Source organism: Rattus rattus, chromosome 7 (genome assembly GCF_011064425.1).
Source record: "Rattus rattus isolate New Zealand chromosome 7, Rrattus_CSIRO_v1, whole genome shotgun sequence".
NCBI lineage: Eukaryota > Metazoa > Chordata > Mammalia > Rodentia > Muridae > Rattus > Rattus rattus.
The window spans coordinates 86519026-86533703 of NC_046160.1; the positions used below are offsets into that span (position 1 = coordinate 86519026).

A 14678-nucleotide genomic window follows, 5' to 3' on the forward strand; every position below is an offset into this window, starting at 1 on the left:
TATTTCTTATATACATTTCGAGTGTTATTCCCTTTCCCGGTTTCCGGGCAAACATCCCCCCCCCCCCCTTCCTTATGGGTGTTCCCCTCCCCACCCTCCCCCATTGCCGCCCTCCCCCAACAGTCTAGTTCACTGGGGGTTCAGTCTTAGCAGGACCCAGGGCTTCCCCTTCCACTGGTGCTCTTACTAGGATATTCATTGCTACCTATGAGGTCAGAGTCCAGGGTCAGTCCATGTATAGTCTTTAGGTAGTGGCTTAGTCCCTGGAAGCTCTGGTTGCTTGGCATTGTTGTACATATGGGGTCTCGAGCCCTTCAAGCTCTTCCAGTCCTTTCTCTGATTCCTTCAACGGGGATCCTGTTCTCAGTTCAGTGTTTTGCTGCTGGCATTCGCCTCTGTGTTTGCTGTATTCTGGCTGTGTCTCTCAGGAGCGATCTACATCCGGCTCCTGTCGACCTGCACTTCTTTGCTTCATCCATCTGCCACCATTTCTTTCCTCACCGCTAATACTGCATCCTCGCTGCATCCCTGAGCTCCAACATATGCAGCCCACTCCCCTGCACCTCCTGATAAGGAGCTGTAGCCCAGCGTTACAGACTTTGCTAGTTTCTAGTCCCATACTTGGAATCTCATAATCTCTCCTCACAGATCTAGGTTCCTTACTCAGAACAGTGATTCTCTTTGCTCTTTGTGTAATAATGATACAGTTTGGAAGAAGTGAAGTTAGCTGCAACAAAACTAAGATGTCTGTGCACAATTGAAAAAAAAAAGTCGACTGTACTGCATACACCCGAAAGGAATGGGATCCTTTACAGATGCAATACCTCGCCCCAACAGGGCCTTCCTTTTGGAGTTAGCAAGAGTCTTTCCAGATGTGCTTGTTAAAGCTGTTGAACCCGGCACCATGCAGTGCTAACGTTGGTTATGACTTTGGCTTGTTTTCCCTGTGGAGCAAATTTTGTTCCTTAGCACATTTGTATAGACCTATTTGTATGTGAATTTTGAATATTTAAATGAGTGCATAATGAACCTGCACCTGGAGGTAATCTCTTTGTAGATGACTTTGGCCAAGCAGGGATGCTGTTGATTTTACACTTTAAAAAGAGCCCTCAGATGGTTTTTTTCTCCTGTGCAGCCCTCTCTCAGAAAGGAAGCTGTTACCCTTGTGAACAGCCTCAGTATGTGTGAGTGCCCCCGAATCGAGTTCCTCCAGCAGAAGTATAAGGAGGAGAAGAAAAGCCCATCAGAGAGCGACCTCTACAGACACGGTAAAGACTGCGTGCGTCTGAAGTCGTCTTAAGCCCCCCTTCCCCCCCCCCCGCTCCTCCATCCCTGCATTCTTGGATCATTTGCTTTCTTGGTTTTATCAATCCAAGGGACACTGTCCAGGTTGTCATGTGGCTTACTCACCAATAGTGACATGCCCCTGTCAGTTCAGCCTCGCTGTCCGCTAAGGCCAGCCTTAGGGAGATCCTTTGTTGTTCAGACATTTCACCCAACTTGCATATGCTTTTCAGAGGCTGCTTCTGTCTTTACGTTGCATCATAAGAGTAAACTCAGAAGTATGCACATGCTAACTTCACGAGAAAGGAAAAAGAATTGGCTTGTATGTGAAATAATCAGATAGGGCAGCCAGGAAGACTGGATGTACTTGTTCTGAGTCATCACAGTGTAAGGTGATGAGAAAGCCTGACAGGAGTTGTAAGGCATGCGGATTATTGTTCTGTAGGAGGCAAAGGGTGTGGTAGCTTATTCAGTTAGTAAATGCCATTCCCGCAACTTACATAGATGGCAGTGTTAAGTACAAGAACCAACCTCTAAAACACCTTGGAAGCACTTACAGGCTGACAGCCTTCTCTTGCCTCCCCTTCCACTCATCATTCTTCAGAATGTACTCATTAACAATGTGCTAATTAAATGCTTATTGTATCTCAGGCACTGTCTGGTTTTCTGTAAACCAGTTTTCCCTACATAGTGCCTGCAAATATCAATAATCACAAAATTAAATAAAAGTTGTAGTTACTGTAATAAGTATAAATATGAATGAAGTATCAATGCATACAGTAAAGAGGACAGACAGACAATCAGGCTAGGGGTTAAGGGCACTCATTCTGTTATCTCTCTGACTGACTTAGCGTCAGGTAGGCAGAACTTTGGTTTGTCCTCAGCAGGGAAAACCTGTCACGATAGGAGGTTTAGCATCTTAGCAGGATGCCTGCCTAGTGTGCCTGGTGCCTTGGGCTAGCAACACTTACTGATTCTTTGAGAATAACAGGATCCAGACCACAGTTCTGCTGGGATGGGTCACGGCAAGCTGTCAACTGGCTTCATGTAGTTAAATATCATCAGAAACACAAACTGGCTGCTAAATCAAGGCCTCTTTACTTGAGAAAAAAATGGATACTTTTCAAATCATTCTTTTTCATTACAGTTATTAGACAAACCTCATATTTACCATCTAGTTACTCCTTCTAAAATACATTTCTAAAACAGGCTGGCCTGATTCACATTTTATATCTTGTATAGAGTGAAAATAAAGAGTCGGGCCTGGGGAGATGGCTGAGTGCGTAAGAGCACTGGCTGCTCTTGCCGAAGGCCAGAGTCCGTTCCAGCACCCACACTGGGGAGCTCATAACCACCCTGTAACTCCAGTTTCAGGGGACCCAATATGCTCTTCTGAGCTCCACAGGCACTGCTTTCTTGTGCAAACGCTCACACACACACACACACACGCACACACACACACAAAAAAAATTAAAAATTAAAAATAATTTTTATATAATGCATATGTAATGGTTAGAATTTTTTCAACCTTATTGACTCATAGGAATCCTTAGTATTCAGCAGATTGCAAGGATCTCAAGAATCCGTGAGAGAAGAAATGTCTGTCCTTCTATTCCCTAGATATGTATTTAGTACCTGTCAGATCTCAGGTGGAAGAGACAGAGGATGTCTCAGCAGGTACCTGAGTTCAATCCAGGAACCTACACGATAAGAGACAGTACATACACACAGACACAGACAGACAGAGAGACACACAGAGTCACCCACACTCACACACAGAGACACAGACAGAGAGAGACAGGCAGAGTCACACACACTCACACACAGAGACAGACAGAGAGAGACAGAGTCACACACACTCACACACAGAGACACAGACAGAGAGAGACAGGCAGAGTCACACACACTCACACACAGAGACAGACAGAGAGAGACAGGCAGAGTCACACACACTCACACACAGAGACACAGACAGAGAGAGACAGGCAGAGTCACACACACTCACACACAGAGACAGACAGCAGAGAGACAGGCAGAGTCACACACACTCACACACAGAGACACAGACAGAGAGAGACAGGCAGAGTCACACACACTCACACACAGAGACACAGACAGAGAGAGACAGGCAGAGTCACACACACTCACACACAGAGACAGACAGAGAGAGACACAGAGTCACACACACTCACACAGAGACACAGACAGAGAGAGACAGGCAGAGCACACACACTCTCATACACAGAGACACAGACAGAGAGAGACAGGCAGAGACAGACAGAGAGAGACACACACACACACTCACACAGAGACAGACAGAGAGAGACACGGCAGAGTCACACACACCACACACAGAGACACAGACAGAGAGACAGGCAGAGTCCACACACACTCATACACAGAGACACAGACAGAGAGAGACAGGCAGAGTCACACACACTCATACACAGAGACAGACAGAGAGAGACAGGCAGAGTCACACACACTCACACACAGAGACACAGACAGAGAGAGACAGGCAGAGTCACACACACTCATACACAGAGACACAGACAGAGAGAGACAGACAGAGTCACACACACTCACACACAGAGACACAGACAGAGAGAGACAGGCAGAGTCACACACACTCACACACAGAGACAGACAGAGAGAGACAGGCAGAGTCACACACACTCACACACAGAGACACAGACAGAGAGAGACAGGCAGAGTCACACACACTCACACACAGAGACACAGACAGAGAGAGACAGGCAGAGTCACACACACTCACACACAGAGACAGACAGAGAGAGACACGCAGAGTCACACACACTCACACACAGAGACACAGACAGAGAGAGACAGGCAGAGTCACACACACTCACACACAGAGACAGACAGGGAGAGAAACGCAGAGTCACCCACATCACACACAGAGACACAGACAGAGACACGCAGAGTCACACACACACACACATAGAGACAGAGAGAGACAGGCAGAGACACACACACACAGAGAGACACAGACAGAGAGAGACAGGCAGAGTCACACACACTCACACATAGAGACAGACAGAGAGAGACACGCAGAGTCACCCACACTCACACACAGAGACACAGACAGAGACACGCAGAGTCACACACAGTCACACATAGAGACAGAGAGAGACAGGCAGAGTCACACACACACAGAGAGACACAGACAGAGACAGGCAGAGTCACACACACTCACGCACAGAGACACAGACAGAGACAGGCAGAGTCACACACACTCAGAGACACAGACACACACAGACACAGAGAGACTGGATACACAGCATTGCTAAATTATTGTGTTGTTTTCTTGATTCTTTATAGTTTTATTTATGTTTCCTTTTCCATCTGATAGCCCAGCAATGTGCAATTCAGTATGTAAACTTGACCTACAAGTTACAAGGATCCTGCTTCTGCCTCTTAAGCACTGGGATGTATGAGCATAAGCCACATGCCCAGCGCTTAGTGTGTTCACTGCAATCACAATGTCTGATTTAACACCCGTTTATTAATTTAACAGATATGCCCTAACTTCTACTTTGAATCAATTTGTATGCTGTGCGCTATCCAGAATCAAGATAGCCATGGCGTCCGCCATTACAGAGCATTGATATTAATAAACATTACATTGGAAATATATTAAGGTCATATTTGTTAAAATTATGTCTTTTTTCATATTTAGGCACCATCCTCATTGCGAAGGTTTTCCTTGGCCAGAGTATTCAGGCTCGTGACCAGGAACCCATCAGTAAAGCCAACTACCCCATGGTTAACTCGGTGTTTGTTCCTCAGAGACACATGCTAAGTATGTCTGCCAAAAAGAAAGATGCGCTGTGTTATCCCTGTCAGTACAAACATCCCCTTCAACACAAGTCTGTGACTTACAGCATGGTCTAATGTAACCTAACAAGGCCTATCACTTCTCTGTGCAAACCTGCTTCCAGATATTAATGATTTTTCTCTTACTCATATCAATAATGTGTTGAAATGTATTTCAATAATTATTATTTGTGGTAGTTGTGTGTGTGTGTGCGTGTGTGTACACTCACCTACACATTCAACTCTCATTCAACTATCTGTGGAGAATCAGTTCTAGAGTACGCACACGTGTGTGCACACACACACACACACACACACACCTATAGATAAAAAAAACTTCTTGAATTCTTAAGTCCTTTATGTCAAACGGCATGGTGTCTGCATGCCATCTACTCAGCCTTCCTGGCGACATGACACCATCTCCATATCATCTAATTCAGTATAAATGAGATGCTGCAAACCCTTTATTGTTCCAGGCATAGTGACACAGTTCACTACAGACACTTTTTTAAAACCAAATACTTCTACTCTGCAGTTTTTGAATTAATGGTTGCAGAAGTCATGGGGATGGAGTGATTCTTGTGCAAGTGTGTGCAAACAATTAGTTTTCAAAGGATTAAAAAAAAAGAAAAGATCTTAGAGTGCTACGTTTAGCAAAACTCCATTTAGTCCTTGGTATAATGAAGATTTAAGAGGAAAATGATAAGCTAAAAGTCAAACCTGCTCTGTGGGGAAAGGGCTGTAATCATTCTGACATCCATGTTGGGGCACCAGAGGCTTTTATAACACCCTCAATTTTGTAATTGTGGGAAATTGTTGGTAAGAATTTATTGTCACTTCTTCATATATGCTGGAGTTTAAATGTTTACTGTATTTTGAGTGTTTATTTTGCCAGACTTTTTTTTAACTCTAGATTCTATCATAGGACAAAGAACTTGCGATTGTGGCTATCGGCAGTACAAATGGTTTGTCTTTGACCACGACCTGGTTTTGCCAGAGTACATCGTTGAATTTGAGTATACTACAGTGGTATGCAGTTTTCTTTTTCTTACAGTTTTTAAAAATGTGAATTACTTAGCCTGGGGAGGAGTAATGTGAAATGCAATAATGCTAAGCAGAGACGGTATTATATATGCTCACCAAAGTTTTGTGTGCATGTGTGTGCACGCACAATGGCTATTCTGTGAAGGACTGAATTTCAAAACTTGTCATCATGACACCTGAATACTTTTATTATGTGAGCACATTGTTGGTTTATTCTATAGCTGTAGTCTCACTGGGAAACATCCTAAGCATTCTATGAATGCCTATAGAATAAGTCTAGGAAGCTACCATGCCCTTAGCCTCCTGCCCCTTCCTTTCATCAACCAGTCCCCTAACAGTTTTGTGGTTTGCTTTCAGTCCATTTCTGTTGACACACAGTCTTAGCTAGCAGAAGCAGGCTCTATGTCTTGCTTTCCACAATACATTATGAACATACTTTGTGTCATTGCACATAGATGTATAGTTTTCTTTCTGAGGCTGTTTAGTATTCAGAAAAACTGATTTAAGTTCTCCTGTGCTGATAACATTTATAAGTTCTATGTAGTTTTATTTATTTAAATCCTGTTTGAGTGAACGTTATTATAGATGTGTGTTTCTATGACTGTAGATGCTCTTATGCAAGCGAGACCTACAGAAAACAATAAAAGTCACAGATGCACAGCGTTTACGTTTTGACATTTCCACATATCTGTCACAGAGGCTTGGCCATTTTACATGTTTCCAGCAGAGAGGGGATTTCGTTGTTGGTTTTTTGGTCTGTTTGTTTTTTTGTTTTTTGTTTTGTTTTGTTTGCATCCTTGCTAGCAGGGTATACTATCAAACTTTCTGTTCTCTTAGGCAAAAAAGCAAAATATTACAAATTTTATATGCCTGAAACTATTCACAGCATTACAGATCACCTGTTATATTCTACAAGATGGTTGTTTTCATGCTGATTTTTAAAACTGTATATTGTGAATATTAGTACTTCATTTTATAGTGCAAAGTTTCTGAGGTCTTCATTTTAATTGTATGGATACTATCTAGTCATTGTCCTCTTGCTGTGTTTTGAAACACTACCTTACTCATTAAATTATTTTAACGTTTAAAAAAAATTTATGTATAAGTCCCTGCTCTGTTCCACTGATTGATTTATCTGTTTTCAGGATCTATTTTGTTTTAGTTAAATACAACCTGATAATGCATTTTAATATATGATAGGATAAGGTCTCTTGCTCCATCTTTTAAAATTTTTGAAAAATTCTTGAACATTTTTATTCCTAAAAAAATTAAAATCAGCTCATCAGTTTCTATTAGAAGCACTTTTTAAAAAAATTCTTGATCATTTTTTCTCAAACTCTAAAATTAGTTTACCAGTTCCACTTTTGAAATTCCTACTAAGATTTGATTGAAACTGTATGGAATCTGAGGCTTCATTTAGAGTGAATTGTGTGTGTGTGTGTGTGCGTGAGTGTGTGTGCACGCGCGTGAGCGTGTTCAGTTTATGCCGTGTATGCGTGTACACGTGTAGGCCAGCACAGGACATCGTCGGGTGTCTTCTTCTGACACTTTCAGTTCTCTGAGACAGGGCCTCTCACTGAAGCAGAAGCACACTTGTCATTGGGCAGGGCTGCCTAGCCTGAGCCCTGGGGATACCTGGCCCCAGCCTCCCATTGCTGGGCTTGCAGGTACAGGAAGGCATGCTCAGCCTTTTACCCGGGTGCTACGTTTCTAACTCAGGGTCTTGTGCTTGTGCAGCGAGTGTTCGTACCCACTGAACTCTTTCTCTACCCCTGATTTAAACTAGTTTGAATCATCTGTCTTCTTGTCCAGAACCACAATGGCCCACCTCACTCATCTGAGTATGGGCACATACTCCCTTCTGTTCACAGGTCTTTACTTCTTTGTAGTGAATAGAAGTCTAGGCGTCTTTTATTTTTACTGATCTACCTGTCCCGTACACAGAAGCTCACACAAACAGTAAGCAGCAGTTCATTTAGCACACATGACACAGCAGTCTGGGGAGGGTCTGGGGAGGGCAGTCTGGACAGTTTGCTGTCGCCAGCCAGACATCCTGCTTGCTGCTCGCCACTTCAGGAACTCTTCGAGTCTGATGAGTCAGTCTTGTCTTTACCTCTGGGAAGTTTCTTCTCCTGGTTCCTTTGATTATTTCTTCTTTTCAGTTCACCGTTGAGTCTTCTGAAATCCACTCTGGAGAAGCGGCTCTGAAATGATGATTAAAAGATGTGGAAATGACTTTCTCCTTCTTTCTCCTATTCACCTAGTTCTTTGCTATAGGAGATTTCCTCAGTACTGGCTCCCAGGATGACAATTTAATCTGCTGTTATATTCACTTGCCTTCTTAATACTTATTAAGTTTTATTTTGGTATTTGTTTTTACATTTATTATAGCATTTATTCTATTCTTTTCTATAGTGTCTTATTATTTTATTATACCTTCTGTATTCTACATTTAAAAATATTCTCTAGTTAATTATTTCCTTTTCTTCTAGGGTCAGTTCTATTTGTTCATGTAGCTATTACTTATTCATTCAAAGTTCTTGCTGTAATCACTTTCTTACCCAATACCTACCAAAAGCAGCCTCCTATCCCACTGCCTACCAACGGTAGCTTCCTGTCCCAATATCTACCAATGGTAGCCTCCTGTCCCAATGCCTACCAACAGCAGCCCCCTGTCCCAATGTCTACCAACAGCAGCCTCCTGTCCCAATGCCTACCAACAGTAGCCTCCTGTTCTATTTATTTACTCTAAACATCCCATTTCTCTGGATCTGGTCTTAAAGGTTATCACCTGCCTGTGTTTTCCCTAAAAGTCACAAATTCTGCTCTTACCTGCCACACATCAATGCCTTCTGCATTATCTGATAATTTCTTAACCCTTGTTCTATGCCTTAAAATATTTTAAATTTATTCTTTGCCAGTTTTAAGAAATCTTTATGGGTGAGAACACACAGGCCTTGCTCATGATCTTAATCTACGCTTATACATTTACTAAAGTGATTTTATTATCCTAGATATTATTGTAAACTGCAAAACCCAATTCTTTTCTATACAGCCTGTTTGGTTTTATATAACAAATACTCAACTGACTTTCAACATTTGAAATATTTCTAGGTCAAAGTCCACTCTTTATTTTCCACATTAAACAATGTTATTCTAGAAGAAGGCAAAAAGTATTCTGAAGGATTAGTATTCTCGCAGGATTTGAAGTTTGACGATGAAGTTCTGAAGATGGAGCCCAGGATTAAGCCCCGCCCAAAACTCATTAGTTTGGATGAGAAGACAATAATTTCCCTTGCTAGGACTAATATTTATAGCCATATTGTGGTGAGTATTCTAAGGATAAAATTGGAAGGGAAACCTGAATTTAGAATTTGAATTTGAATCTAGTATGTGGAGTCTAAAGTTACTACCTGATGTTGTTAGAAATTGTGTAATTGTCTTGAAAAGTACCCAGTCCTCTCTTTGTATGAAGACTAGACCAGTGTTCTAAAGTAGTAATCAAGTGTGAAACACTTGTGTAGTTTTAAGTTCTCTTAAATCACTTACATTTTCTTAAATTACTTTTTTGTCACAATTTTGTTCAGGTAAAACTCATCTTGATGATACACTTTATGTAACCCAAATATGTAAAGTATTTCAACATGCAGTCAATATGAAAATGTATTATGGAGAAATATTAGTATTAAGTCTTAATTTTGGACTGTATTTTCTGCCAATAGCATGTCTTAATTCAGTCTAGCCATGGGTTGGGAGTTCAGTAGCTCTTGAAGTGAAGTGGCTTTCCAGTAAGCAAGTAATTTTATTCTGCAAGTAAAATTAATCTCTCTTTAAATGATTTAGGTAAAAGCAAAAAGTTTTGAATCGGTTTCTATGATTAATCAGCGAGTATATGACAGCTTTATCTTTACAGATGTACGAGCAGAATGTGAGTTACTAATTAAAGCAATATTGTACACGAAACAAACTCTATGTGAGATAGTAACCCATTTGCACTTCTGACTTTGAGAACTATCATGTTCAGATGTGCCGCTACCATGATTTCCAAACTACCTTCACCTCTGACCTACTGTACTGTCTTATCTTTCTAACCAGGACTTCTGTACTCTGCAGTAACAATTCTGAAACTCCAGAAAGTGTACACTTTATAGCCTACTCCAGAAAGTATGGCACATTGTAGTCTGCTAATGGACTTACAACTAAATAAAATTCAGGGCAGGAAAGATGGCTCAGCCAGTAAAGTGCTTACCACCAAGCCCCATGACTTGTGTTTGACCTAGAACCTTTTGCAAGTTGTCCTCTGAGTGTGCATGACACATACATACACATATAAATAACAGCGTGGTTGGAAAGAGAACCCAGAGATGCAACAAAGGCCTGCCATTGTCGGCTCCACTCAGCTAGTCTGATCTTCTCAATATGCAAGTCTGACAATATTAGTTCCACGCCACCTCAAACACTCTGGCTTAAAACCCTCAATGTGTTCCCACTACTGTACGGTACCCCCAAAGTGTTTAACTTGGCCTGTAAGTTGTTGCATGGCCTGATCTGTTATCTACTTTTCTACACTCTTTCCATTTTACCTTCCTGTCAGGTCTGCTCTGCCCCATGTGCATCTCTTAAATGCGACCTGCTCTCAGCTTACACAAGGTCTCCTCCCACAACCCTCCTCTCCCGGTTAAGCCCTGCTTCTCTTGGAGCTCAACTTAAACACTAAGGACTTCCTTTATCTCGGAGCCCATGCTATCCTTCTTTGTTCTATGTTCCACGCCTTTCCTGGAGGGTGAGGAGGTGTGCAGGTGAGGAGACTCTGACCATCCTAGTCAGAGCCAGGAGAGCAGTGTGTGGTTAGTAGGATGCTTTGGGCATGAGGGCCATGTCGAAGGAACACATTTTAAAACCATAAAGTTTTATGGTTTTAAGCTTACAACAGTTTTCTAATAACTGTTGACATAATTTCTTAGCAAACCAGTGTTATCTTAAAAAATTATAAATCTAGCCCTAAGGTATTTTGAGGAAAGGATGGTTAGCTTCCTCTTAAGTTACCCACAAGAGCTCTATGGACTGCCATTAGCCTCACCAATACCTGGCACAGTATGTATACATATATGCTTGTGTGTGTGTCTGTGTGTGTGTGTACACATATAAACCAGAGACACTGGTTGCTTGCTTATGCATGCATACTGTGTGTGTGTGTGTGTATGTATGTGTGTGTGTGTACACATATAAACCAGAGACACTGGTTGCTTGCTTATGCATGCATACCGTGTGTGTGTGTGTGTGTGTGTGTGTGTGTGTGTACATATAAACTTGTTTGCTGGAACCTGCAGAAGTGTGTGGATGCACCTTGAGAAACCAGGTTTTTCCCATATAGCACTCACTATGTCACTATAGGTACTGTGAGTGCTGAAACATAGATAAAGATGCAGAAATTATTTTGATCTTTGAATTTAATTATATGACTTCTGTACCACAATTCTAAATACAAGAAGAAAATCCTAAAGCAACAGAATCCAAAATTGAAAATAAGGGAACTTGATAATTCTATTTCCATAATTTCAGAAAATATATCCTTCAAAGTATTACAAATTTTTGTGTTCACGAAGCTGGGTTGCCTCCCTCTACAGACGAGACGAGGTTAAGCATGTCTCAGTTGGTTATCATGACTGACAGAGGCTTCATGGCACCATCATCCACTGTGGTGTCAAAGCACAGAACGGTCTGACAGACACGCTCCTCGAAGTTTACGTGTTGGGAAAGTATTTTCAACTACAGTGCTGAGATCCCCACATTAGAGTGATACATTTTCACAATAAATCTTAGTAATAAGATGAGTTTGAAAAGATGAGTGTAGCTGACTAGACCGAGCCCCTACAGCATGTTTCTTTAAACTTAAAGGGATTAAATAAAAACCAGAAAAACAGCCACAGAAAGTGGGAGTTGTAAATAACATAGGAAACAGGAGTGAGGCCTCCCCTGCCCAGAAGTGAATGGACCCTCCTACATCAATAATTAATAAAAAAATCTTTATGGACTTGCCACAGGCAATCTGACGGAGACATTTTTCTCAACTGAGGTTTCTCTTTCCAGATAATTCTAGCTAGTGTCAAGTTGACGAAGCTGACCTGGGCAGTACTGAAAATTATTTCAGAAAATGATTATTTTCCCCACTTCACCATCACTCTAGTTTCGGGAATAGATGTACAAGCAAGTGTAGGAAGATTGGACTCCTGGGCGAGCTTTATAGAGATGAGTTTTGTGTGCACTTTTTTTTTTTAAGGATATGAGAAATCCATTGCCTATAGCTCTCAGAGAAAATACTCTTTCTTATAGAAACATAGCTTCAAAAGATACTAGCATCTTGTGGGAACACTGAGATCTTCAGTCTGACTCAAATACAGGGTTGTGATGGTGGAAGACACACATGTATGTTGGAATGTAAGGAAGATACAGGAAGCTAATGCAGGAAAATTAGGAGGTTGGAGCCACATAAGGATGAGTTTTAGAAGCCAAGTTCAGAAGATTTGCATTTTCAAGGAAGAGACTCTTACCATGGGTGACTTTAGCAGCAGTCAGGCTGGCGGTGTGAAGATCCAGTGGGAACTGCTGCAGGGGTCCACGAGGAGTCAGTCAGTGTGAGGCGCTGGTGTGGGTGCAGGATTGCATCGCTGGCATGAGAAATACTTCTAGAGTCAGATATATATGGAAAGGAGGAAAGGGGTGTTCAACAAATACTGAATCTCAGAAGCCATAGGCTTAAGGAGAAGACAATGACTTTCATTTCAGATTATTCATATTCATATTAAATATGATGCATCTGTACAACCTATCAGTGAATATCAGTGCATTATCTAGCCTTTCGTAGCAGTTTTAGCCAATCTTGAATATGATGAGAAACTCAGTTGTCTCTCCCTGCGAGGAGCTCAGTTGCATTCACACCAATAAGATGACTGCAGTGTGTGGCCGTGGACACAGTGTGACAGTAGAAAGCTGAAGTCACTCCACAATGCCAGCTCAGCTAGTTGTACTGTTTTCTTGTGCCGGTATTTACTTCCCAGTGTACCCACAAGTGCCTCTCTTTCACTCGATACCATTCAGAACATCATGAGCACTTCTGAGTACAAAACTGAAACAATGTTCATCTTGTGTGTGAGCGGATGACAGGAACAGTGAGTGTCTGGGCCAGCGTGGGATGTAGGTGTGGCCTTAGATGCCCCCTCATCTCCCTCTTTGACATTCTGTCCCCCTGTTTCAAGACCCTCAGATTTTCTTCCTTGGTCCAGTGGCTCAGTCGAGGGAGACACTTCCACTTCTTTCCCGTGTGGTTTTCTGCCTCATGTCTGGAACCGTGAGAGCCTCATTGTTCGCTGTCTAACCTGAGAAACAGACCTTCCCTAGTAAATACCCTAACCAGCATATTTATTCACTAAATAAGAATTGCTAATTATTAACAAACTTAGACCAAATAGGAAATCATATTAGTCACATACCAGATGCATCTGTGTTGTTACATACTATTATTAAATTTCAACATCATGTATCAGTGATATTTACTTTCTCCATTAGCATTCTTTGAATGTTATTTATAACCACCATGTTCTCATTTTTGTAGATGATTTAATTATTCTACGCTTGATCTTAACCAAAAGGCCAAGAACCATTGATAATTATGTTAAATATGTTAGACAGTATCACCTAGACTGTGTCATAGAAAGTAATGTATGTTGTTTTTCAATTCACATTTTATTTTGCTTCCAGAATCTGAATCTACATGGGAATAGCTTGAGTAAACTGAGAGATCTTTCCAAGTTAACTGGGCTTCGAAAACTGAACATTAGCTTTAACGAGTTTACTTGCTTAGATGACGTCTACCACTTGGTAAGAGCTGCTCTTTTGCAACGGAAATGCACAATCAGCCTCATAGAAGCTGGAGGACAGCCTGGGCCTTGGGGGGGAGGGAATGTTGGTCAGAGGAAGAAGTGTTCAGTTATGAGATGACCATGTTGTAGGGTCTAATGCACAGCATAGTCAGATGGCCTCATTACCTATTTTATTAATTACGATAAAATAACATTAAGATACATTAACAGAAACAGCACAAATGTATGAGTTGGGGAGCGGGCTTATAGGCAGCCAATGCAGAAAGTGGGGAGTTTGCTACTGAGAGCCTCCTCTGTCCCTCCCCTCTATCCTGCCCCTCCCCTCTATCCTGTCCCTGCACTGTCCCCTGGTCATGCTGTCACCCAAGTGCACACACTGCAGAAGTCGCTTGGCTTTGTCATTTTAAGAAATGAACATTTTTTGCTAACAGCAGTCAGGGTCTCTACCATGAGGCCCAGCTTTAGAAAACCATGCACCTCTACGAAAAAGAAAATTATAAAATAAAATTAAATGTCTGTCTCTAAGGATATACACTGTAATTGAAGCCATTTCAACAATATAATAGGTATAAAGTCGTGTATATTTTTTGTGTGTGGGTAACAAGTTGTCTTACAAGTTGCTGTTTGCCTGCC

At 41.7% G+C, this 14678-nt stretch overlaps 1 protein-coding gene across 1 annotated transcript in view; it reads left to right on the forward strand.

The window, feature by feature from the left end:
• The window catches only part of Lrrc9 (leucine rich repeat containing 9), a 72972-nt gene that overhangs the window by 14398 nt on the left and 43896 nt on the right, over positions 1 to 14678 (forward strand). Inside the window, exons 12-16 of the mRNA XM_032909121.1 lie at positions 1136 to 1268; positions 4985 to 5107; positions 6047 to 6150; positions 9280 to 9492; positions 13924 to 14043. Coding sequence (XP_032765012.1) covers positions 1136 to 1268; positions 4985 to 5107; positions 6047 to 6150; positions 9280 to 9492; positions 13924 to 14043 — 693 coding nt within the window. The remainder of the gene's footprint in view (positions 1 to 1135; positions 1269 to 4984; positions 5108 to 6046; positions 6151 to 9279; positions 9493 to 13923; positions 14044 to 14678) is intronic.